This window comes from Bubalus kerabau, chromosome 20 (assembly GCF_029407905.1).
Source record: "Bubalus kerabau isolate K-KA32 ecotype Philippines breed swamp buffalo chromosome 20, PCC_UOA_SB_1v2, whole genome shotgun sequence".
NCBI lineage: Eukaryota > Metazoa > Chordata > Mammalia > Artiodactyla > Bovidae > Bubalus > Bubalus kerabau.
In genome coordinates this window covers 58,479,007-58,501,949 of record NC_073643.1, presented here as the reverse complement: position 1 = coordinate 58,501,949, position 22,943 = coordinate 58,479,007, and the positions used below count along the sequence as shown (strand labels likewise).

The following is a 22,943-nucleotide window of genomic DNA, read 5'->3' as shown; positions in this document are numbered from 1 at the left end:
GAAAGGGTAAAGAAGTTGTGACGTGTGTGTGTGTGTGTATATATATATACACAGGAATATATGTATGTCTATACAGGAATGCACTCATTCATCCTGCCCTTTCTCTTCTTCTGTAGCCATCAGGTTTGGGCGCATGCCACAGGCGGAGAAGGAGAAGCTGTTAGCGGAGATCTCCAGCGATATCGACCAACTGAACCCAGAGTCTGCTGACCTCCGGGCCCTCGCAAAGCATTTGTATGACTCGTACATAAAGTCCTTCCCGCTGACCAAAGCAAAGGCGAGGGCGATCTTGACGGGAAAGACGACAGACAAATCAGTTAGTTCTCTTCTACTGTCTTCATTTGGGGTGGCCGGGTTTTGTTGTTGTTTTCCCTTTGAGTAAATGACTTACCATGTGATGCACAGATGTGGTAAAGAATCTACCTGCCATGCAGGAGAACTCAGTTCAATCCCTGGGTTGGGAAGATCCCCTGAGAAGGGGATGGCAACCCACTCCAGTGTTCTTGCCTGGGAAATCCCATGAACAGAGTAGCCTGGTAGGCTACAGTCTATAGGGTTGCCAAGAGTCAGACATGACTGAGCAACTAAGCACCCATGCATATGTGTGTGTGTGCACGCGCGCGCACACACACACACACACACACAGAGTACCATTCTGTGGTTGGCTGGTACCTATCACAGGCTGAGTCTAAAATAGAGGAGAGAGAGTGTTTTCAGATACAGTAAGTAAACATTATTTTAAATAGGGAAAAACTCCTTGAAGCTCTCCTAATAAAGTTTTTGAGACTAGTATAGAAAGGTACAGGTCATCTTGGTGGTGGTTTAGTTGCTAAGCTGTGTCCATCTCTGCAGCAGGTCATCTTAACTTGAACAAATGAACTCAGGCTTCCCTCATGCCACCACGCTCTTTCAGGATGCATATCGTTTCTTTTCTTGGCATCAAAGTCACTGACCACATTTGTAGGCCTTCAAGCAGCCCTGTTTTTCTCTGGGAAGGGCCTGACCTAGGTTTGGAAAAGGTGGTCGATCCCATGATTGTATCGTGCAGAACTACTCAAGTATCTCTCAGAAGTTCTCTGTGGGGCATAAAAATATATTTCGGATATCACACCACCTTTCTTTCCTTGTAGCGCTGTCTTGATTATTATTCCCAGGGAGCTGGGAGCCCTGTCCTCGTGTTGTGTGTATGAGTTTTATCTTCTCAGAGGCTCTGAGCAGCCTGGGCTACTACAGGGGATTCTCAAACATCAGCAGGTGCATTGATGACCTGTTCAGGAAACCTAGAGTGGGTGATAATGGAGGTTGAGTCCGTTTTCCAAGAAGTAGAATTCTTCCCTGATAACAAGCTGGGAAAGCACATGGGAATTATGTTGAAACAACTGTAACTGTGCCTGAACTCTGTCCCCAGTCCTGCCATCACCTTCACCTGTGACCTGGATCCCGTCTCTGGACTGGTTTTCACAGGCAGGGTCTGGTTTTGATACAATGAAGTAGGTTCCTAGGGTAGTAAGAACCACAGGACATTCTGAAGACACTGTCCCAACCCTTGAAAGCCTTTTCATGCTGTCATTTATTTTCAGATGAACACCTGCAGGAGAGGTGTGCAATTACTGAACAAATGAACAGAAATGCTTAACTCTTTCCCCACTTAATTTTATTTGGGGGAAAGTTTTATCACCCGTTACTGTATTTTGATGACTATCTCAAGACGTTATTATTTTTTTTTTCTTTTAGCTATACCATAAGAGTAAAATCAGCTAATAGAAAAGGAAAACTTGTTACGCAGTTGGCTGCGTAAAAAGCCAACTGTCAATAAGGGCAGTGGGTTTTTTGACTGCCAGAGAGATCAGTCGTACCCTAACAGTATTATACCTCTATCCAGCTGCTTACAGGTTTTTAAAAGTCTTGCACATTCATTATGTTCAAGACCCACACTACCTTGCAGCTGCTGTTATTATCCTCTTTTGTATTATCCTCTTTTGTCCTCCTTCCAGAAGCCAGTCCTGCCCGTTGGCCAGCAATGGCCCAGTTGACAGAGACACTGTGTGTGAAATTCCCAAGAATTTTCACCTTGGGAAAACATTCTAAGTGATGGTTTATTTTCATGAATGTTTAGAACAGCAGGAATTTCCCACCTTGTTCTGCTGCCCCAATACCTTCACAGTCAGGAAATTTTCCTTGTATTGTTTCGTTCTTCTCGAATTCTATCGAGGAGCTACGGTCTTCCATAGGGCAGGCAACAGGTTGTACGTCATGATAAAGCTGAGTCTAGGGCTTCCCTGGTGGCTCCGTGATTAAGAATCCACCTGCCAACGCAGGAGACCTGGATTCAATCCATGCGTCGGGAAAATCCCCTGGAGGAGGAAGCAGCAGAGACCACTCTAGTATTCTTGCCTGGAGAATCCCGTGGACAGAGGAGCCTGGTGGGCTACAGTCCATGGGGGGTCTCAAAAGCGTCAGACACGACTTAGGGAGTAAACAACAAAAAGTGGAGTCTATGTATTCTTTAAATGAAAAAATGAGGGCACAGCAAAACAGAAACGAATGGCCCCGGCCTAGCTGATTTTACTATGGAAGGTAAACTGTGTTCATTTAAAGGTTAGAGAAACAAGAAAATCGAGCAGCCTGGCTAAATAGAGTTAACAGCGGAAGGCAGCTTGTGCCGGTTCTCTGAGAGGCCCATGAGTGACGAGGAGCCCGGCAGGAGACCCTGAGCTGGGAGAGGCTTGGTGACCAGGGAGGGCCCTGAGCACACTGTTTACTTCACAGTTTGCCTCGGGCCATTCAGTTTCCAGAAACTACTTTCTCACCTTCTCTTTATCTCCCCATCCAGACCTGCAATCCACCCTGGAAGTCCTATTAATTTAATAGTCCCTGAAAGATAAGAGGAAAGCATTAAAAAAAAAATTTTTTTCTCCAGTAGTCAAGATTTTAAATTTACACTTCCAGTGGCCAGCATACTGTGTGTTAACTGTGAGCGGTCCAGAGCCCAGTTCACCATAAATCACTTTCAGTGCTCACCGCAATTGAGTCTTTGGCTCTAAATCTTTGAGTTAAAATGAAGGTAATTGTAGGCTCTTTGTGTGTTAGTTGCTCAGTCCTGTCTGACTCTTTACGACTCCATGGACTGTAACCCGCCAGGCTCCTCTGTCCATGAAATTCTCCAGGCAAGAATACTGGAGTGGGTTGCCATTCCCTTCTCCAGGGCATCTTCCCGACCCAGGGATTGAACTGGGTTTCCTGCATTGCAGGCAGATTCTTTACCATCTGAGCTACCAGGGAACCAAGGCTCTTTATGGGATGTTAATGTTAGTATCTCAGTTGTGTCTGACTCTTTATGACCCCGTGGACTACAGCCTGCCAGGCCCCTCTGTCCATACAGTTCTCCAGGGAAGAATACTGGAGTGGGTTTCCATTCCCTTCTCCAGGGGATTTCATGGGGCAGCGGGGGCAGTGAAGGTATTAAGCTATTTTAAGGGAAAGTGCCATAAAATGCTTAATTATCGGCTTCCCCCTGTAGTAACTAAGACTGTGCTTTGTCTATAATGGTTACTCAAAACGTGTTTGCTTAATTGAATTAAAAGCTGCTGCCTATGGCCTTTGAAATTCTGGACTTAATCAGAAGGCCTTTAGCCCAAGATTTGCTCACCAACCTGGACATCATTAAAATCTGGATGGAGGCAGAATTGCCTCTTGTTAGGGTCTGGGAAGGAAAGAGAGACTGGGCCAAATTAGAATAATCCACCCTCTGATTACACAAAACTGAAACTGAATTGTTTGGCTCTCTCTTTTCTCCTTATCTTGCAAAATCAAATTAAGTACTAGTGGAAAGAAATAGTGCAGAGAGGAATATGGGAAAGGGAAAAAATAAAATCAGAATGTGATTTCCAATGAGACCTGAGATTTGTTCTTTATCTTACATGGTCATGTTATTCATTTGATAGCATCTATCTCAGGGCTGTTATGTTATCTCTTCTTGGCCAGGACTTTTGAAAGTGAAGATTTGCATTGATAGGAAAAGTTTTGCAGAAGTGCGGACTCTTGAGAGGATGGGGGACCTGGAAAAGGGGCCATGGCTGGTGCAGGAGAGCGAGTGGGGCCTCACTGCACACCCCGCTGGAACTGTTGTCATTAGGGTGGGTTCTGCCAAGCCGGGGGAAGGCTGCTCAGCATAGTGGATAACCAGTTACCCAGAACCTTTGGGAAAGGAAATGGCTTTACTGAAGAGGCCTTTCTTTAAATTTATCTTCCTGCTCCATTTAACCATTGCCTGTTCTGTCTCATTGGTGAAGCGCCTGCTAGTCTTTCAGGCCCAGCTCCAGCATTTACCTCCAGGTAAACCAGAGCTTCTCCCTTCCCCACTCAACTCTCCTCTGTCTCTTATTCCCTGGTGCCATTGGCACTGTGCAGAACAAGTAAATGAGCAGATCAATTAAATGCTCCTTTTTTAAGAAATATTTATTTATTTGGCTGCATCGGATCTTAGTTGCAACACAAGAGATCTTTCCTTGCAGCGCACATTCTGTGGCATGTGGGCTTAGTTATCCCGTGGCATGTGGGATCTTAGTCCCTTGACCAGGGCTCGAACCCGTGTCGCCAGCTTTGCAAGATGGATTCTTAACCAGTGGGCCACGAGGGGCTCCCCTCCTATCTTTTAAACTTAGACGTCATACCTTTAGAATATAATGGTCCCACTTTCATTGTCCTTCCTCAAAGAATAATATTTGGGAACTTTAGGCTCTGGGTTTAGGGGAAGATGGGGAATTGGAATCACAGGATGTGGGACATCAGAGAAGAAACTTGAGGAGCACTGGACCTTTGAGCCACCCTCAGATAGAAATGGAACTGACTCTCCCCATGGTCTGTTTCCTGTCAATGGCTTGTTCCCGCCCAGACCCCTTCTTTGAGAGAATCTACAGAACTCTTAAAACCACGAATATGCTAGAACCAGGGTGCTGTGTCTCCTGAAGGCAACCTGAGAACTGAATGGACTTTGGAAGTTCCCAGTGTTTGACTGTTACCCTGCTGTGATGATCACACTGGGTGTATGGTTGTCACATGATCCCATGTTTGTTGATGAAAATAAACAGAGAGTGGTTTTCCAAAAACCATTTCCAGTGCCATGGTTTGTCATAAAACAATAAATAGAAAAACCCTTGGTGTGTCTGCCAGCTTTTCACTCCATATCTGAGGGATGGTGAGGCCCTCCTGGCTGCACTCTGTCTGCAAATAAGGAATAAAGCTTGTTATTTATACTGTATTGGACTTTGGGTCCCGAAGCATCGCACTGCTTATAATGCATATATGTGGAGTCACTGTTTTTATAATTGCAGGAGCAAACTGGTGCCATCATAAAAATGGTTCTTCTAAACAGTGTGTGAAATAGGAGACCAAGGAATAGTAAAACCAGTATGGAAATATAAACTGTTGTGAACACAGTTCTGTACCCATTTAAATGTTTGCATCCTAAAATTTACAAAGGCCGTCAAATATAGTAACTCAAACTATTGGAAAGATATCTGTCCTTTTAAATCCTACGCTTACCAGCTAAACAAAATGTGGTCTCTCTCCCCCTTTCCCTGAGTGAGCTAGAATTTGCTCCCCTGAGAAGGGCGACACCAGACAGACAGGCCCTCAGAGAAAAAGAGACTTGGGAACTGCAGTATAAATAAGGAGCAGAATGGTAGTGCTGCTTTGTTTTGATCACTATTGAAGGAATTTGGCTCCTGGAATCATTAATCTATAGAGTCACATTTAAAAAATAAGTTTATTTCCAGTACTGTCAGGAATCACTGAAGATATAACAGATCTGAACAAATGGCCTTCTTTTAGACAATAAATTTAGAAGATAATATTCTATATCAGATCAGATCAGATCAGTCGCTGAGTCGTGTCCGACTCTTTGCGACCCCATGAATCGCAGCACGGCAGGCCTCCCTGTCCATCACCAACTCCCGGAGCTCACTAAGACTCACGTCCATCAAGTCATTGATGCCATCCAGCCATCTCATCCTCTGTCGTCCCCTTCTCCTCTTGCCCCCAATCCCTCCCAGCATCAGAGTCTTTTCCAATGAGTCAACTCTTCGCATGAGGTGGCCAAAGTACTGGAGTTTCAGTTTTAGCATCATTCCTTCCAAAGAAATCCCAGGGCTGATCTCCTTCAGAATGGACTGGTTGGATCTCCAAGAAAAGCATTTTTATTTTTATTTGTTTCATCTTTAATAATTAGACCTAGTTGGTCAGTATGCTTGTTTGCCAGCTGAGTAACATTTTGGTCAGCCATAGATGTTTCTTTAAGAGATGAGGGTATGTGCTGGGTCATTAAACTGTGAACAATTCCTCCTATTAAGTTTTTGTGTTAAATCTTTAAATGATGGCAGGAAAACGAGATACACCGGCAAGACTTTCAAACTTAACTTCGATCCCACGTTGTTGTTCAGTTGCTGAGTCCCCATGGACTGTAGCCCGCCAGGCTTCCCTGTCCTTCACCATCTCCCAGAGTTTGCTTAGACTCACGTCCATTGGGTCAGTGATGTCATCCAATCATCTCAGCCTCTGTCGCCCCCTCCTCTTGCCCTCAGTCTTTAGCACTTAAATGGCATCTCTAGGAAGTAAGAGTTCAAAGACCCTGTGCCAAGACCCCAGCATAGATGAGTTTAGAAGCCCCAGTTCCTCCCAGAACTGTCATTTTATGTTAAAAAAGCAAAAGTGGAGAAGTCATGTAGAAAGTAGCAGAAAGAGAAAAGAATTAGTCATGAGTGAGGGGATCTGGTTTAGGGTTTGCTATAAATAGCTGTTTGACTTTACAAAGTCTCTTAGCTTCAGTTTATTCATTCCTAGTTAGAGAATGATGCTGCAGATTATTCCTAAAGACCTACCTGTTAGTTCTCTACAGCCAGTGGTTCTCCACAAGAGGGAAATAGGAATGACAGAGGAGAAACCAGGAAGAAATTGAGGAAACCCAACCAATGCTATCTGGATTAACATTCACCCACTGGAGCCAATAATTGAGGAGAACCATGTGTGCCTCAGAGGACGAAGGTCAGAAGTATAAAAAGGAAGGAGAAGATGAAGAAGACAAAGCCATAAGAATTCACTTTTCTTCCTTGAGGCTTTGCTCTAATCTGTCAAGAAACCTAAGACCACCAGGATCTAAACTAAGATCACCATTTTTCCAGGCCAGTTGTAACTCTGATGCGGTTACCAAGTGATTGTGAGAGTGTAGAGTTGTCTACTTCACTAATTTCAGTTTCCCAACTTGGAGATATCATCAGAATTGTTGCTACTGTTGTTTAGTCGCTAAGTCCTGTCCAACTCTTTGCCACCGCATAGACTGTAGCCAGCCAGGCTCCTCTGTCCTTGGCATTTCCCAGGCAAGGACACTGAAGTGGGTTGCCATTTCCTTCTCCAGGGGATCTTCCCGACCCAGGGATCGAACCTGCGTCTTCTGCATTGGCAGGCGGATTCTTTACCACTGAGCCACCTGGGAAACCCATCACCAGAATAATCCCTGCTTTCTCAGTTGATTTTTTCATTTGTCTTTCTTAGGTTCCCATTTTATTTTTCAAAACGAGCTGTAAATTTAAAGCATTCGTCTATAGTCACTGAAATAACTCATACATTAAAATGCTGATGTTCGACTGCTAAGAAACAGTATTATTCTATCTGTCCATTCAAAAAAGCAAACTTTTATTACTCTACTTTGTCTTCATTAATAAGCCAGCTTTTCCTGTGATCTTTGTGTTATACATAGGAGGTATGCAATAGTTCTAGAACTAATTTTAATTATCTATAAAAACAGTGCCCTTAACTCCATCCCAGTTTTGATATGTGGAGCCATTTTTGGAAATCAAAATATATCAACATATATTACATTTGCTGTATCTCTCCAAAGAAAACTAGCTTCCTCTTTCTGAAATCATGTTCCCCTGGAGGAACATTGTGTTCAAGTGCAATTTTCTTCATTGCATCCTGACCTTTTTGTGGTCTGTAGAAGTGCAAGCATTTCTAACAGCCAGAGGCTGATTCACCATGAAGCTAATGAAGCCTCAGGGCCTCTTCCCTTGTATAGAGCCCCTTCCAGTGCTCAGGGAAGGGCCTGAGCTATTTGTTCTTATAATCTGTATTACTGAACCCAACAGTTGTTGTAAATGTACTCAACAGTCACGTACATTTCAGGCCCCACAAAGCCTGGATCTCACCCTGATAATGTCCTAGATGTAGTTAAGCATTCTTTCCTGTTAAGAAGAGATGCTTATCTAGCCATTTGATACAGTGTCTGAAGATAAATACATTGTTAGCCCCAAATTAGAAGTGTAAAACCATTAAAACCAAATCTGAAGAGGATATGGTTCCTCTGACAATGGCAGATCATGAGACGATACCGTGCAAGCTAGTAGAGCATATAAGGCTTTGTAGAAAAGACAGAAACGTGCAAGTGAAGGACATTTTGTGTGGAACGTTTTACCAGAAATATAATATTAAGTCATTGATTCAAGATAAACTCCACAGGCCAAATTCCCCTCGTGGTTTTCAGAGTTCAGCCATCTGTAAACCTGGCGAGCCACCATCTTCTGCTGTTTCTGTATGAGGAATCCCAATGTAAAGTGTGTGGGTTGGGACTTCCCTGGTGGTCCAGTGGCTAAGACTGTGCACTCCCCATGCAGGGGGCCTGGGTTCAATCCCTGGTCAGGGAACGAGATCCTGCATGCCGCAACTAAGACCCAGTGCAGCCAAATAAATTAATTCATTAATTTTTTAAAAATGTGCACGTTAACTGTTTGCAGTCTAATAATTGGTGAATGGGTGGCAAAGAAAGCCCGGGCAGATCACATCTGGATCACTCCTGAAGCTTGATAGATCCACACGGGAGCTGAAAGGATCTATGCAGACTTAAAAAGTGCAAAAAAAAAAGGCAACATCAGCTATGATGAGGAAAAACAAAGAAACCCACCTGGGATTCATTTGCATGTCCGTACCCAGAATCCTCTGCCAACTCAACATTTTGAAAATGCTGAAGGGATCTTTTTTAAAAAAAGAAAAAAGCTGGAATGGTTTGGCATGACGGTGGGGGCTGCTGATTCCTTTCTCTGTCCTTGAGTGTTTACTGCCAGGAAATCCTGACCAACGTCGATTGCCAAGGGGTTACCAAGTCACATTGTTGTTAAATTGGGAGAGAAAAGTAGCAGGGTTTTGTGCCTTCTGTGCAACTATCACAGAGTTTCAAAAACAGGAACCTGGGGCTTTATATGAGGGGACAGGGGAAGTCGAGGGGGAAGAGTCACAGGATGATTTATCAGGGCATAGTTCCAGAGAAATTGCTTACATGGAGGTGGGAGAATGTTATGCGTCCATTCTGTGCCAAGAAGCTGAGGGACTGAGGTCATCCAGAAGCTGGGCAGATGAGGTACTGTCCTCCCACACGTGAAGAGCTGATGACTTTATATCCTTGTCATTTGTGTTTGTACAGGTGCAGGTGGGCTCTTCAGATGCCCTCAGATTTCTCATAGCAGTAAAGAAAGCCAGCCTCTTGGTAGCGTAAATGAAAATGGGCCACAGAACTCTTTGAGATCAGAAACCACCTTCTCCTAGGTTCTGTAAAGGCTAATGTTTGGCAGCATCAGAATCTGGCGTTCTGGAAAAACTCGACGCATGTTAACTGAAGAGAGTGTCCATCTACTCTGTCCTTTTTTTTCTCCCCCTCCTGTTAATAATACAGGTCTGAAGTAGAGAAAAAAGCAGAATGCCTCCAAGCAGTATGAACTATTCGTTCTTGGCTTACTTGAAGACTTGAGTCACCAGGCGAGCTTACTCTTGGGTTCCTCTCATCTGTCCTACTTTGCGGTTTTGTATTTGCTAAACAATACAATTGAAGTGAATTTTTTTGGTTAAAAAAAAGTAGCAATTTCTGGAATAACTCCAGCGAATGTTGTTGAAATAAGTGGCAAGTTTGGGAATCTACTTAGATTAGTGTTATTTCCTTCAGTGCAGAATAGACTTAATAGTTTGGTGAAGGGAATTCCCTGGTGAGCCAATGGTTAGTGCTTTCACTGCTTGGGCCCAGGTTCAGTCCCTGGTCAGGGAACTAAAATCCTGCAAGACATGTGGCTTGCCCCTCCTCCAAAAAAGTTTGATAACAATCTTAGACTACTGTAGAGATTAATAGTTTAGACTGTCTGAACCAGTGGCTCTTGAAGCTGGCTACTGCTGGCTCTCATTGTGTCTGCTTCCTCTTGCCAAAGAGGAGAGAATTCTCAATGTCTCACAATAAAGCTTTTCAAAAGAAGCTTTATTTTTAGTACATCAGAGACTTCATATTCAGTGGACATGTATGTGTATGTGCACACTCACACAGATACACACACACACACACACACATATCACAGACACTACTTCCAAGGAATGCAACTAGCATATCCTCACGAGAAGAGTTGGAAATCTATGCAATCCACTTCAGATGAGAAATTCGAGGGCTAGGAAAGATAAATGACTTTTCTAAAGTCACAGAGTTAACCACAGAACCAAAGCTGGAAGCCAGATACCCTCAACTCTCATTCCTTGCTTCTGAGTAAAACACATGACTAGAATTGAGGGGTAGCTCCTCACAGAGTTGAGTAGGTATATACATGTGTGTGTATATATATAATTGTGGTCACTTATTCAGGGTAGCCTTGAGAATTTCACAAGGACCACAAACCTCTGGTTAAATCTATACAAGGAAATGAGAGAGAAAGATTACTTCATGGACAAACCCAACAGGCTTTTGCTAGCAGCCTATTGCAAAACTGAATAACTGATAAACGAGTTTTATTGATTCTTGACCCTTAAGGACAGATACTTTGAAAAATAAGTTCCAACCTTTTTTTAATTTGCCACTTTTGCAGTGTTTGCCCATAGGCCTTATGCAGCTGCTCTTTCTGAAACAGATTGCTTCCAGAGCATTAAAAAAAAAAAAAAAGAGGAAAGAAAGAAACAGACATTTTCTTGACTCAGTGTTTTTAGTCTGCTTTCAGACTGATTTTTCTATAGTTAAGTATAGTTTACATACACATTATGTTTCATTTAAGCTCTGAGAGGATTTTATCTAAAACTGCAAGATTACTTTATGTCCAAGTGGGTCTATTCAACCCTGAGTTGCTGAAATAATTTTTTTATTGAAAGAAGGTTAAAAATGTATCCCATTGAAAGCTGGAATAAAACAGTAGATTTTTGCATCATTTTTTAAATCAACAACAAAGACCTTCCAAACAACAGGAATTGGAGCTACTGGCGAGTCACCGGTTGTGGTATCATATCACCAATGTTGGTGAAATATGTTTGGTTCCAGAAGACAACGTGGAGGATTAATCAAGACATGAGTATTTTCTCATTGTTCAATGTTTTCAACTTGAAAGATTTTCGTTAGCAAAGCAAGTGTCTGTGAAGAAACTGGGATGGTGTTGACCGTGAATGAGAAATTTCCAACTCAGCCACTTTCTCCCATTTTTCTTTGCAGCCGTTTGTTATCTATGACATGAACTCCTTAATGATGGGAGAAGATAAAATCAAGTTCAAGCACATCAGTCCCCTGCAGGAGCCCAGCAAAGAGGTGGCCATCCGCATCTTCCAGGGGTGTCAGTTTCGCTCCGTGGAAGCCGTGCAGGAGATCACAGAGTACGCCAAGAATATCCCCGGCTTTGTGAACCTTGACTTGAACGACCAAGTAACTCTCCTAAAATACGGCGTGCACGAGATCATTTACACGATGCTGGCCTCCTTGATGAATAAGGATGGGGTCCTCATATCTGAGGGCCAAGGATTCATGACAAGGGAGTTTCTAAAGAGCCTGCGAAAGCCCTTTGGTGACTTTATGGAGCCCAAGTTCGAGTTTGCTGTGAAGTTCAACGCACTGGAATTAGATGACAGCGACTTAGCAATATTTATAGCTGTGATTATTCTCAGTGGAGGTAAGCTGCTGCTTGCGGTTTTCCGTGAATGAGGGTGGGGTGGGGCTGGGACGGCTGAATGAATGTCGACTTGCCTTCGCGTGAGGCTTTGCGCCTTTTCTCTCTGCACTTACCGCACTTTCCACACAGAGAGTGCCAGTGGGATAATGCCCTGGGAGTGTCGCTACCCACGAGACATACTGAGAAAGAATATCAATTGATTTCCTCTCTGACGGCTGTGGGTAACTCAGGTGCTTTTCCTTTATTTTGAAAAAAATTTTTTTTCTGGTCAAATCCAAACATGGAAGACAAATGCCCTCTTCTCCTTTTTTTTTTTTTCCCTCTTTATTTCCTTTTTCCTTGTCTTTTTCTGTTCCTTTCCAGAAGGCTAGTCTATTCTTCATTTAAGTAATGCCATGTATAACTTTGTGAGACGATGCTCACTTGCATAGAGAAAGCACCACTGTGTGTGTGTGGTTAGATTATGGTCCAGCCCCACCATCAGCGAGGTGTTACTTTGAATCGCTTTCGCAGGTTCAGGGATCAAAGGGCACACGTCTGCCTCCTCTCCCGTGTGGAGTCCTCTGACGACTCCCCTGACAGTACCTTGGTGAGGTGGTTGGCTGTGATCAAGAATGCAGTCCAAACCAGAGAACACCCAGCGGAGAAGTAAATTGAGTTATTTAGGCATTCATTGTGCTTTTGGCCTTGCAAGGGCATGATCTAAGTAACCAACTCCGAAAGCCAGGTTTTAAACCACATGCTACTTTCATTGGCACCTCATGGCTTCCAACTTGAGTAGAAGAAAGTTTTAGTGTCATCTCTCTATATAAAAATTGTCTTTAGATAACCAGTTTTCATTGCTGAGATGGACTTTGGGCGAAGTTTTTTGTGGGTGCAGAATACTCCCTGTGCATGAAAACTGATGTGTAGGGGGACAGTGGTCCTTTAGATGTAAGTTGTGTGGATTAGACAGCATGTTGCAAAGAGCAAGGCCCACCCTGTAGTCTTTTGTGGTCCAGTTACTCGAGAGCAGAGTGCTTCTGAGATCAGATGCGCAGTGTATCAGTCATGAGAAGAGTAAGTAGCGAGTACTTACTGAGTACTTACTGTGTGCAGGAAGTTTTCTAACCACTTCACACACATTCATTTAATTCTCACAACCCCAATGAGGTAAATACTCTTTTGCCAATGAGGAAACCAAAGCCCTGAAAGATTCAGTAACTTGGCCAGAATCTCCCAGACAGCAAAGATGGAGTCAGGATGATGAACCGAGGTCATCTAGGTGGCTCCACGTCTACACTGGCGGCCCACTTTTCATGACCAGGGAGCAACAGATTACAGCACAGTGCAGACTAACTCTGACACCACAAGCCCTTTGTCATGTGATGTTTAATAATAGCAAAACTATGCTATCCGACGTGTATTGATATCTATTTCTTCAGTTGACCCTTGAATCTCTGGAATCTGTGATTCATTCAACAAAGAATGAGATTCCGGTTTATGTTAGGTCCATTGGGAGAAAAAGATTCAATTTTGAACAACCAGGTTAGAAAACAAGTTGGTATTGTTTAGCTAATATTTTAAGGCCCATTTTATCTTTATTGAAATACAGAAATATAATTATTAACATGTGATCTATTTCTAAGATTTTTCCTAATTATACTATATATACCATGTTTATGGGCTTCCCCAATAGCTCAATGGTAAAGAATCTGCCTGCAATGCAGGAGGCGCAGGTTCAATCCCTGGGTGGGAAAGAGCCACTGGGGTAGGAAATGGCAACCCACTCCAGTATTCTTGCCTGGAGAATCCCACGGACAGAGGAGCCTAGCGGCTACAATCCATCAGCTCACAAAGAGTAGGACATGGGCCATCTTTATATTTCTTTTTTCACCTAATCATTTCTCATGTCATTAACACTCTTAATATTTTTCTTAATTTTAAAAATAAGAGTAATATATGGTCATTTTTTGATTCAAAGAAAGGTGTAAGTGAAAAGTAAAGCTCCGAATCCTCAAAATAAAATAGGATTAACAAAGGTCTGTTTCTCCTACCAAAACGTTTCTGTGCGTGTGCTGGCATATATGTATGCTGCTGTTTAAAATTTGTTTTAATTGAAGTATAGCTGACGTACAACGTCGTGTTCATTTCTGCTGTATAGCGAAATGACTCAGCTGAGTGTGTGTGTATATTATTCCTTTTTTACTCTTCTGCATCATGATTTGCCACAGGATACTGACCATGGTTCCCTGTGCTATAGAGTAGGACCTGCTGTCTGTCCATTCTTTAGGTACTAGCTTACGTCTGCCAACTCCAGCCTCCCACTCCATCCCTCCCCATCTCCTGCCTTTCTTGGCAACCCAAAGTCTATGATCTATATCTGTGAGTCTCTCTCTGTCTCACAGACAGTTTCATTTGTGTCGTATTTTAGATTTCACGTGTAAGTGACATCATACGGTATTCGTCCTTCTGCTTCTCTTCACTTTTATGATGATCTCTAGTTGTAGTGGTGTTGCCGCAAATGGCATTGTTTCACTCTTTTTTGTGACGCATAATTCCATGGTAAATATGAACCGCAGCCTCTCCATCTGCTCATCTGTCGACTGGACGTTTAGGTCGTTTCTTGTTGTGAATAGTGCTGCTGTGAGCATAGGGGCGCACGTATCTTTTTGAATTAGAGCTTTATCTGGATACATGCCCAGGAGTGGGATTGCTGAATCATGTGGCAACTCTATTTTTAGTTTTTTGAGGAACCCATACTGTTTTCCATAGCGGCTGCACCCACTTACATTCTCACCAACAGTGCAGGAGGGCTCCCTGTTCTCTGCACCCTCTTCAGTATTTGTTACTTGTAGATTTTTAATGATGGCCATTCTGACTACTCCGAGGTAGTACCTCATTGTGGTTTTGATTGGCATTTCTCTAATGTATGCTATCATTTTTAATGACTGTAACATATTTCATTTCATAAAAGAACATTACATGCTAAATCATCTCCCTACTTATGTATGCTATGCTATGCCAAGTCACTTCAGTCGTGTCCGACTCTGTGCGACCCCATAGACGGCAGCCCACCAGGCTCCCCCGTCCCTGGGATTCTCCAGGCAAGAGTACTGGTGTGGGGTGCCATTGCCTTCTCTGCTACTTATGTATAGGTTGCTTTATATTATAAGAGCAAATTATGGCTGATTTATGTTATAGAAAATTATGGAAAACATGTTCTAAATTCTACTGCAGTGATTCTTCTTACGTGTAAATTTCTGTTAACATTTCAGATTATTTTCTCACTCTATAAATTACAAGAAGTAGAATTGCTGAGTAGATGGCCATGAACATTTTTAAATCTTTTGTTTCATTGTTGCCAGATAGTTTTTCCATAAAGTTTGTGCCGGTTTATACTCATTCCTACCACAGATATTAAGGGAGGCACTTGAAATAAGCCATTCCAACATGCTTGGTTTCTATCCAGGAAAGGTTTAGGCAAGAAATAATCATGGTAATTCAGGGCTTTTTGAACCTGAGCAATGTTGTTTTATGGGCACATGAGAGGACAGTATAATTTCATCTAGAAAAATGCCATATACTCCCCATGACACACAAACTAGATTATTTTTAAAATCATTTATTCAGTTAGGCCTTTAAAATGTGTATGAATTGGTCAAAAATACCTCTGAGAATAACTTGTTTTAATAGATACTGCAGACTTTGGCTTTCAGTTATGAAAATTAAAAATGGTATCATTTAAATGTCGGTGCCGTATAAACGAGTTCCTTTGAGCGTTCCCCACATTGTCTTCACAGTAGCCAGTTTCCAGAGTTCATTGGATCCTCACAATAATGAAAAGAAATCTGAAAGTAGCTGCCATAGAATCTTAAAATCATATATACGTAGTTATAATGAGAAGAAAACCCTGTAAATCATTTGAGACTTCCTTTAAAAAAAAGAAAAACATACCATTGGCCCATTGGCAAGTTCCCATATCACAAAAGGGAAATCCTTCTCTTCCCTGAGCAAAGTTTGATTTTGTCAATGAAGCCAGCCTCTGGGCACTAGGTAAGAATGGATAAACTGAACCCCATGTTTGCTCAACACCCAGGAACTTGATTTCCTCCTTTAGTCAGAGAAGCTGGTGGGTAGAGGCCAGAGAAAGAGCTGCTCTGGTCTTTCTGGATCCAAAGACTGGATCCCAATGAGATGAGCTTCCTGGTCATCTGTAGATGGTGGAACCACCGTCCCAGACAGTGGGTTGTTTGACTACAGCATGTAGTTTCTTGTACAACATATAATTTCTCAGTTCCCATCCTGGGTTTTCCAAGGGAAAATGTTCATGTAAGCAAAGAGGCTTTGACAAATTTCTGATCCTACCTGTTCTTAACAAGAGGGGTTATTTTCTCCTCTATGGTTTGTTCTGAAGTCTGCAGATAGCTTCAGGGACTTGAGAGAGGAGTGTTACGGGCAGGGAACCTGGTGACCTCCTTCTAAGCTGGCCTTAAGAGTCGCTCACAGAAGAGCTTCGTCCCGGTCAAGGTTATGACCCTAGACTGAAGGGGAGATGGGCATTATGTAAGAGTAGGGTGGTGAGGAATTGGGGAGGTAAAAGGTGGGGGATTCCCCAGAGGACCCAAAGGGGTTTTTTGGATGAAAGTACCTGATTTTGACCCAACTCAGTATTCGCTGGGGAAACTGGAGTTGCAGTAGTAAAGATCACGGTCACTCGGCCTCAACCCTAGAAACTGCTGATGCCGTTAGATCTGGTACTTAGATTGGCCTGGTGTTCAGCATCTCTGCTGTGTATGAACCTCTCAGACCAAGCTCGCTCAGAGAGATGACCTAGTTCTTCTCAGAATTTCCTCCTCTCTCCCTCCTTCTCCTTCGAGCTTCAAGCAAGAAGGAGACTAAAAAGAACCACATTCCCCGAGCCAAAGGACAGCACTTTGTCCCTTACTCTCTCTCTCTAGGTCCCAACAGTTCTCCTGTATCTTTATTCTTATTCCATAGAGAGAGAAGAGAGAGTCAGAGATGAAAGGGTTGTGTCTAAGAACTGACAACTCATGAGCAGTGAAACTAGAAGGGAAACCCAGGTATCCTGACTGTCACCTCCCCGAGTTCCTTCTGCCACTTGACTGGCAGATGTGGTCAACTCCCTCACTGGGTCAGTGGCCCCAACCTGTGTTCCCATCACTGTTCTGGAGCCCTGGGCCCAGAGTCCAGAAGCAAGGCTTCCTCGGGAGTCATGATAAGGGAAGAGAAGGAGCCAGAGGCCCTTGCTCCCTCTCGTCTCACTGCCTGGACGGGCGGCGTCGAGAGTAATAAAGCTGCCTCCAGCAAGGGCATGTTTGCAGCTGGCGCCACAGCGTCATGCCAGCCACACCAGCAAACTCCCCAAAACCTACCAGCAGCCAAGGCCAAGTGGAAAGCTCAGTAAAGCTGACAAGCCCCAGGACACTCCACTGGACACTTTGCCCTCCTCGGGCGTTTGCTGTTTGGTGGAGAAAAAGCATAGGAGGGTTCCAGCTGGAACTCGGCAACAGGAAAAAGCTCATTCTGTTAATTCAAAACAGTTTGGAATCCATCACAGTTCTTCCCAAACTTCCACGATATGGGGGAGGAAATTCACTGGATTTTACAATATATTTCTCGAGGCAGATTGCCATCACCATCCTAATGACAGAGAAGCTGTAAATATTGGTGCAGGAGCCACAGATGGCAAGTCACCCGGCCTCCCCATTTACCCTCTTGGGTCTGGCTCGGTTATGCAAACCTCCTATATAGCGGCTCCTCCTGTTTCCAGCCATTCCAGTCATGTTCTTTCTCCATGAAGCAGTTTTGGACAGCTGCTCTTGGAGTGAATATGTGCTTTTCTCCTGTAGAGTGGGCAGAGAGCGCAGGCTACTAGGGAGAATTCTGCATAGCTATACATCTGTAGGTGAAGGAAGAACTGACATTCTGTGACACCTAGACCACTCAGGTCGGTACACTAGAGCTCTGTTTATAGCCTTGGTCATGACTTACACGTGTATAGATATATACTTTAAAAATAGTTATTTATTTATGGCTGAAGTTCATGACAGAAGTTTAGAATTGCTTTAGATTAAGCAATTCGCCCCACGGTCACAGAGCTCCTAATGAGTGAGGCCAAGGTCAGACACACCCTGACCTTCCAGCAGATGCCCAACTGCACTGCCTTGTGTGCTGAGATGTGTAACCATCTCAGGTACTTACCTTGGTCTTGGAGTTCTTTGGCAGAAATTACCATTTCCCTGTTACCTTCAAGTATTTCAATCAAGAATTTCCAGGTACAGTTCAAACATCACTTCCTACTATCCAGAGCCCTTCTCCAGACACCATTTGTTCCCAACTGCCTCACAAAATTATATCCCAGGTTTGAGGACTGCTCTGGGAAGGAGTGGACCCCCGTGTTAACCCCAAGACGGGTGCTGGTTCTTCCGTTTGTTCAGGTAGCACAGCACCCCTGTTTGCAGAGCTCCCTGCAAAAACTGACCATAAACTTGAAGTACCCGAGCAAATATGTCCCAGTGTGGTCAGACAGCATCTTACAGCAGGCTCTGACAGAGAGGAGTGGTTACAAGGAAGTGTGTGAGAGAAATGTAAAACTGTCAAAATACCCGTCAGTAACTTAATGTCTTCCTGACTATCCAGATGTCTACTCTTCCCATTCCTTGTATAGCAAACACCCCTCTCCGGAGGACCACAGACCCACGGGTCCAGGGTGGGAGGGCCTCTGGGCTTGTGAGTGTCGGCTCTCCTCCACACCCCTAACAGCCCTCCAGAACCTTGTGGATATTGACAGCTCGTGTATAATCCTTTCATTTAACTGCGGAACTGTTGTTTCTGCAAGTTAGAATGGACAGCCCCACTGTCTTCTAAAATCTAAGACAAGAGGGCAGGTGCCTGAGTGAGCCTGTGCTGTTCTTGAGGAAACCCCAGCTCGGGGGGTGAGGGGGGACCCTAATTCTCCACAATCCAATGGTCCCCATGCCTTCTTTGTCTGCTGGCATCATCCTTACTAATTAACTGGGAGGAGACAAAACCAAAAATAGTTTAAAACTGAGATATTATGAATACTGTGAAGAACAATAGGGCAGATTTCTTCCATTCTGCTGTGGCAGTTATTCATCTGCTTTATGCATACGAGGCATAGGCTGGTACCTAAGGGTAAAAGTTGTTTTTTTCTAACTGTTCTCTGTAATGTTGAGAAGAAACACAGACATCTGATTTCTCATGTGACTGAACCTTGAGCTGGACAGTGGAAGAGTGTTGATTACATGATTCATATTCCCCATCTGGGCCATGGTTGTATCAGAGAGTAATTGCTTTCATTTATTAATTGGAAAATATCGACTGGGCACCTGCCCTGTGTCCACATAGCGTGTGACACTGCTCCCTTCTCCTGGGATTCTGGTCTCCCCATTGTGCTGCCGGGACCAGCAGGCAGACCCTGTCAGGTGGCCGAGATGGCTTTGAATGATGACTCAGTGTGGGTTATCTAGAAATGTCCCATAGAGGGCTTGGTTTCGACAGAGGGAGGTATATTTATATAAGTTCTCAACTGGCACCCAAATTCTAAAAACCAGAGACCTCGGGGTTGGGGTGGACAGAGAGAAGAACATACTAGAATCATCTGAGGAACTTAAACCACACACACTCACACACACACACACTCACACACACTCACGCACACACTCACGCACACACACTCTCACACACACACACACAGAGGCTTTTGTCATTTGTAGTAGAACACTGAAGCATCTTTATCTGTGACTGCTTCAGAAATAAAATCCCCTCCCAACCCCAGGCCCCATAGGCTGGGATCGTTCGTCGTGGCACTTGACCTCAGAGACAGACATGGGCTTGAAAGCCAAACTGCTGAGTCATTCCTGTCCCCGCACCGACATCTTGGAAGAGGCTCAGTCAGCCAGTCAGTGGGCCACTTTGGGGAGCACTTTATCATTTGGGGTTCTCACAATGTGTGGCTAAACTCTGGGTGACCCCAGGCAGCCTTCCAGACTGGCACAAGCTAGCCACGACACTCAGACAGATCCTCTTCGAGTGAGGAAGAGTGAAACCGGTACCGGCTCCAGAGGCCAGCACAGGTGGCAAGGGGAGAGAGGCTGCCTGGGGTCCCACCCGCCACCCCCCAGCCCGTGGACCAGGAGAGGCAGGAGGGGCGGTGGGAGGCTGTGGACTCCCCAAACCCCCTCACTCTACCACTTACTAAATGTGTGATTGCACACAGTTACCTGCCGGAGCCTCAAATTCCTTATCAGTTCCCTAAGTAAATAACATTATGTGAAGCCTCTGGCATGATGCCTGGGACATGGTTGGCACACATAAATGCTCCTTTTCCCTCTTCCCTTGTGCGATATAATTTAAAGTAGCTCCATGTGATCCTGCCAGTCAGATTGCTTGAAATTTCACTAACAGTGCTTCTTAAAATCCCTTAGTACCATATACTCCTAGGGAGATAACGGCTAATCTCTTTATCAGCTATCATTTTAAGGGGATTAGCTGTGGATTGAGAACAAAACCCCAAGGGAGAAAGATACTGGGGAGAATGGGTGAGGGGAGAACTCTGGGCCCTGCTGGCCCCTGAAGGAGGTATGGACCAAGCAGGAGTATGTGTGTGTGGCGATGGGGGGTGGTGGGTTAGTTGCGGAATGCTGTAAAGTCTGGGGGGACATTATGTGGTGAGAGGTCATACTTAGCAGTTGGAGGTCACACCTGTTTTGAGATCACAGGTTCTTCTCAAAGATGTTGGCAAGGACAATGTGGGGGAGGAGGGGAGAGGTGCAGAGAGCTAATTCTTGGCCACCTTCTATTTTGTTGACTCCCTTTAGTTTGCTCTTAGCACTTCTAGAGGTTGAGGAAGCAAGGAAGAGTCACTCAATTTGGAGCGTGAATGTGTCAGGCTTGATGAAGAAGAAGAAATCATTCTTCATCTTTGCACTCCAGCCTGGTTCCTCTGCCCCCGCTTCCTGGTTGGAGCTGGGGTGGGACACAGAAGGGGAAGAAATTGACCTGCATCCCTGGGCTTGAAGGGAGTCAGTAGCTTCCCTAGTCCAGACTCAGAGAAGGGGAGCAAACCCCAAGGCTGAGTTTCACTTGAATGACCTTGAATGTCCAGAACAAATGGACCCAAACACCCTGTGAAAGGAATTAGAAAAAGACAGGACTTCCCAAGGGCAGGATTGAAGTCTCCAGTCCCATTTCCATTCTGAAAGAGCTGGAGATACAACAGGACCCACACTCCCTTCACTGCAGGTGCCCTCAAGAGATGAAAGAGCTGTGAACACACAGAGGGGGCAGCCCCGCCCACCTTGTTACTATATGCCTTTGTGTTCTGGGCTGTAGTCAAGGAGGTGGCTTTTGGAGGCAGCAGTCAAGCGTTTTGAGATGAGGGGACTTGGTGTGCAGTTGCTACTTAAAGGGCAGGTGAAAGAAGGTAGGACCTGGGCGTGGTTTCGTGGGGGTGGTCTTCCCACCCTCCATCCTAGCCAAGTCACATGTGTCATTGCTGCGTCCTTGGTGGTTATCATTTGGACACAGAGAAAGCATTCTTGAACTGCTGTCTAACAAGGATGTGTTAGACCGTGAGCCCCTTCAGGGGGAAAGCGTCTACCAGCGATATGTGCCTCCATGGCTGACACACTTGCCCCAGATGGCCTGTGTCTGCTCCGTTGTTTCCTTTCCCCATAGCAGTGATTGACCACGTTTCTCCCCACATCATCCACTGCTCACACTTCTGATCACCGTAGGCTGGCCTTACTAGGGTTCCTGCCACTGCATCCCCTGCAAGGTGTGGTCCCAGGAGTGGAAAAAGAAAAGCATCTAAAAGGCAGAGTGAGGAAGGGAGCAGTTAAGGGAGAAAGAATAGCAGAGGTACAGAGAAGACCCAGGGGCAGCAGAGAAATGAGAGAAGCAGAAAGGTAAGAAGAAAAGAGGCGTGTTGGACTGTACTGTTACACAAAACAGCTGGAAATGGCTGACTTTGCACGTGTCAGATGCTGCGCCAGGCACTTCTTGTCTCGGGACTCGTTTCATCCTCTCGTCCACACTGTGCACTGGATTACTGTCAGGTCTCCCACCTTCCAAATGAGGGAACCAAGCTACAGAGAGGTTCAGGAACTTGCCCAGGGTTACCCAGCAAGTAAGCTTTGAGGTTGAGATTCCAGATGCTTCTGAAATCAGTCATGTTTGTTCTTGGCTTCCTGTCACCTGGAAGTTTTTAGAAACGACAGTCACACCCCAGGCCAAGTCAGTCAGAGTCTCTAAAGAGGGGAGCCAAGCATTCATTTGCGTGTTTTTAATTTCCCCAGATAATTGCAGTGTAGAGGCAAAGTCAAGAATCACTGCACTCAGTCAAGCCCCAGTTCAAATTTAAATACAAAAAGAACCCATGTGAAAATTCTCTTAGGTTTTTTTTTTTTTTCTCTTAAAGGTAGGATGGTAGGAGGCAGTTGCTACAGGTCATGCCAAAGTTTGCCAGAGACAGACCTGGATGAATGCAGAGGTTTGCCTAGTGGTCCCCATGATTCTGATGGTTAGGTCAGGAAAGGACCACAGAACCCCAAGTCCATCTCTAAGGAAGAAGTGAATGTGGGCACCGGGGCTTCTTTGTTTCATAATTGTTCTGAAACAGTCTTGCTTACACGCATTCAACTGCAAGAATGAGAACTTGCCCCAAACTCCCAACATGTGTCAGGAACCCTTATCTCATGCTCCCGAATTTCTGCTCTACCAGTAACAGCCTAGAAACCACCCCGTCTCCCAGCTGCACAGATGCCACCCCACCCCTGCTTATACTCCAGACACTATCCCTGTGGGAACTGCCTCTACCTGAACAAACACAGAGACCAGCGCTATGTTGTAAAGCTCCTTTGCCTGACTCCTTCTCACCATGGCCGTAAGGAAAGAAACACCACTGTTGCCTTAAAGATTAAGGCAAACCCAGAAAGATAAGATGATTTGTCCACAGTCACATGGAGCCAAGTG

At 44.6% G+C, this 22,943-nt stretch overlaps 1 protein-coding gene across 5 annotated transcripts in view; it reads left to right on the top strand.

Moving 5' to 3' along the window:
• Positions 1–22,943, top strand: part of PPARG (peroxisome proliferator activated receptor gamma) — a 125,411-nt gene that overhangs the window by 95,606 nt on the left and 6,862 nt on the right. For 4 of the 5 annotated variants that reach the window (XM_055557208.1, XM_055557212.1, XM_055557209.1 and 1 more), the window contains 2 exons: positions 117–316; positions 11,495–11,945. In XM_055557208.1, the coding sequence (XP_055413183.1) occupies positions 117–316; positions 11,495–11,945 (651 nt within the window). The remainder of the gene's footprint in view (positions 1–116; positions 317–11,494; positions 11,946–22,943) is intronic. The other variant, XM_055557213.1, reaches the window with a different exon arrangement.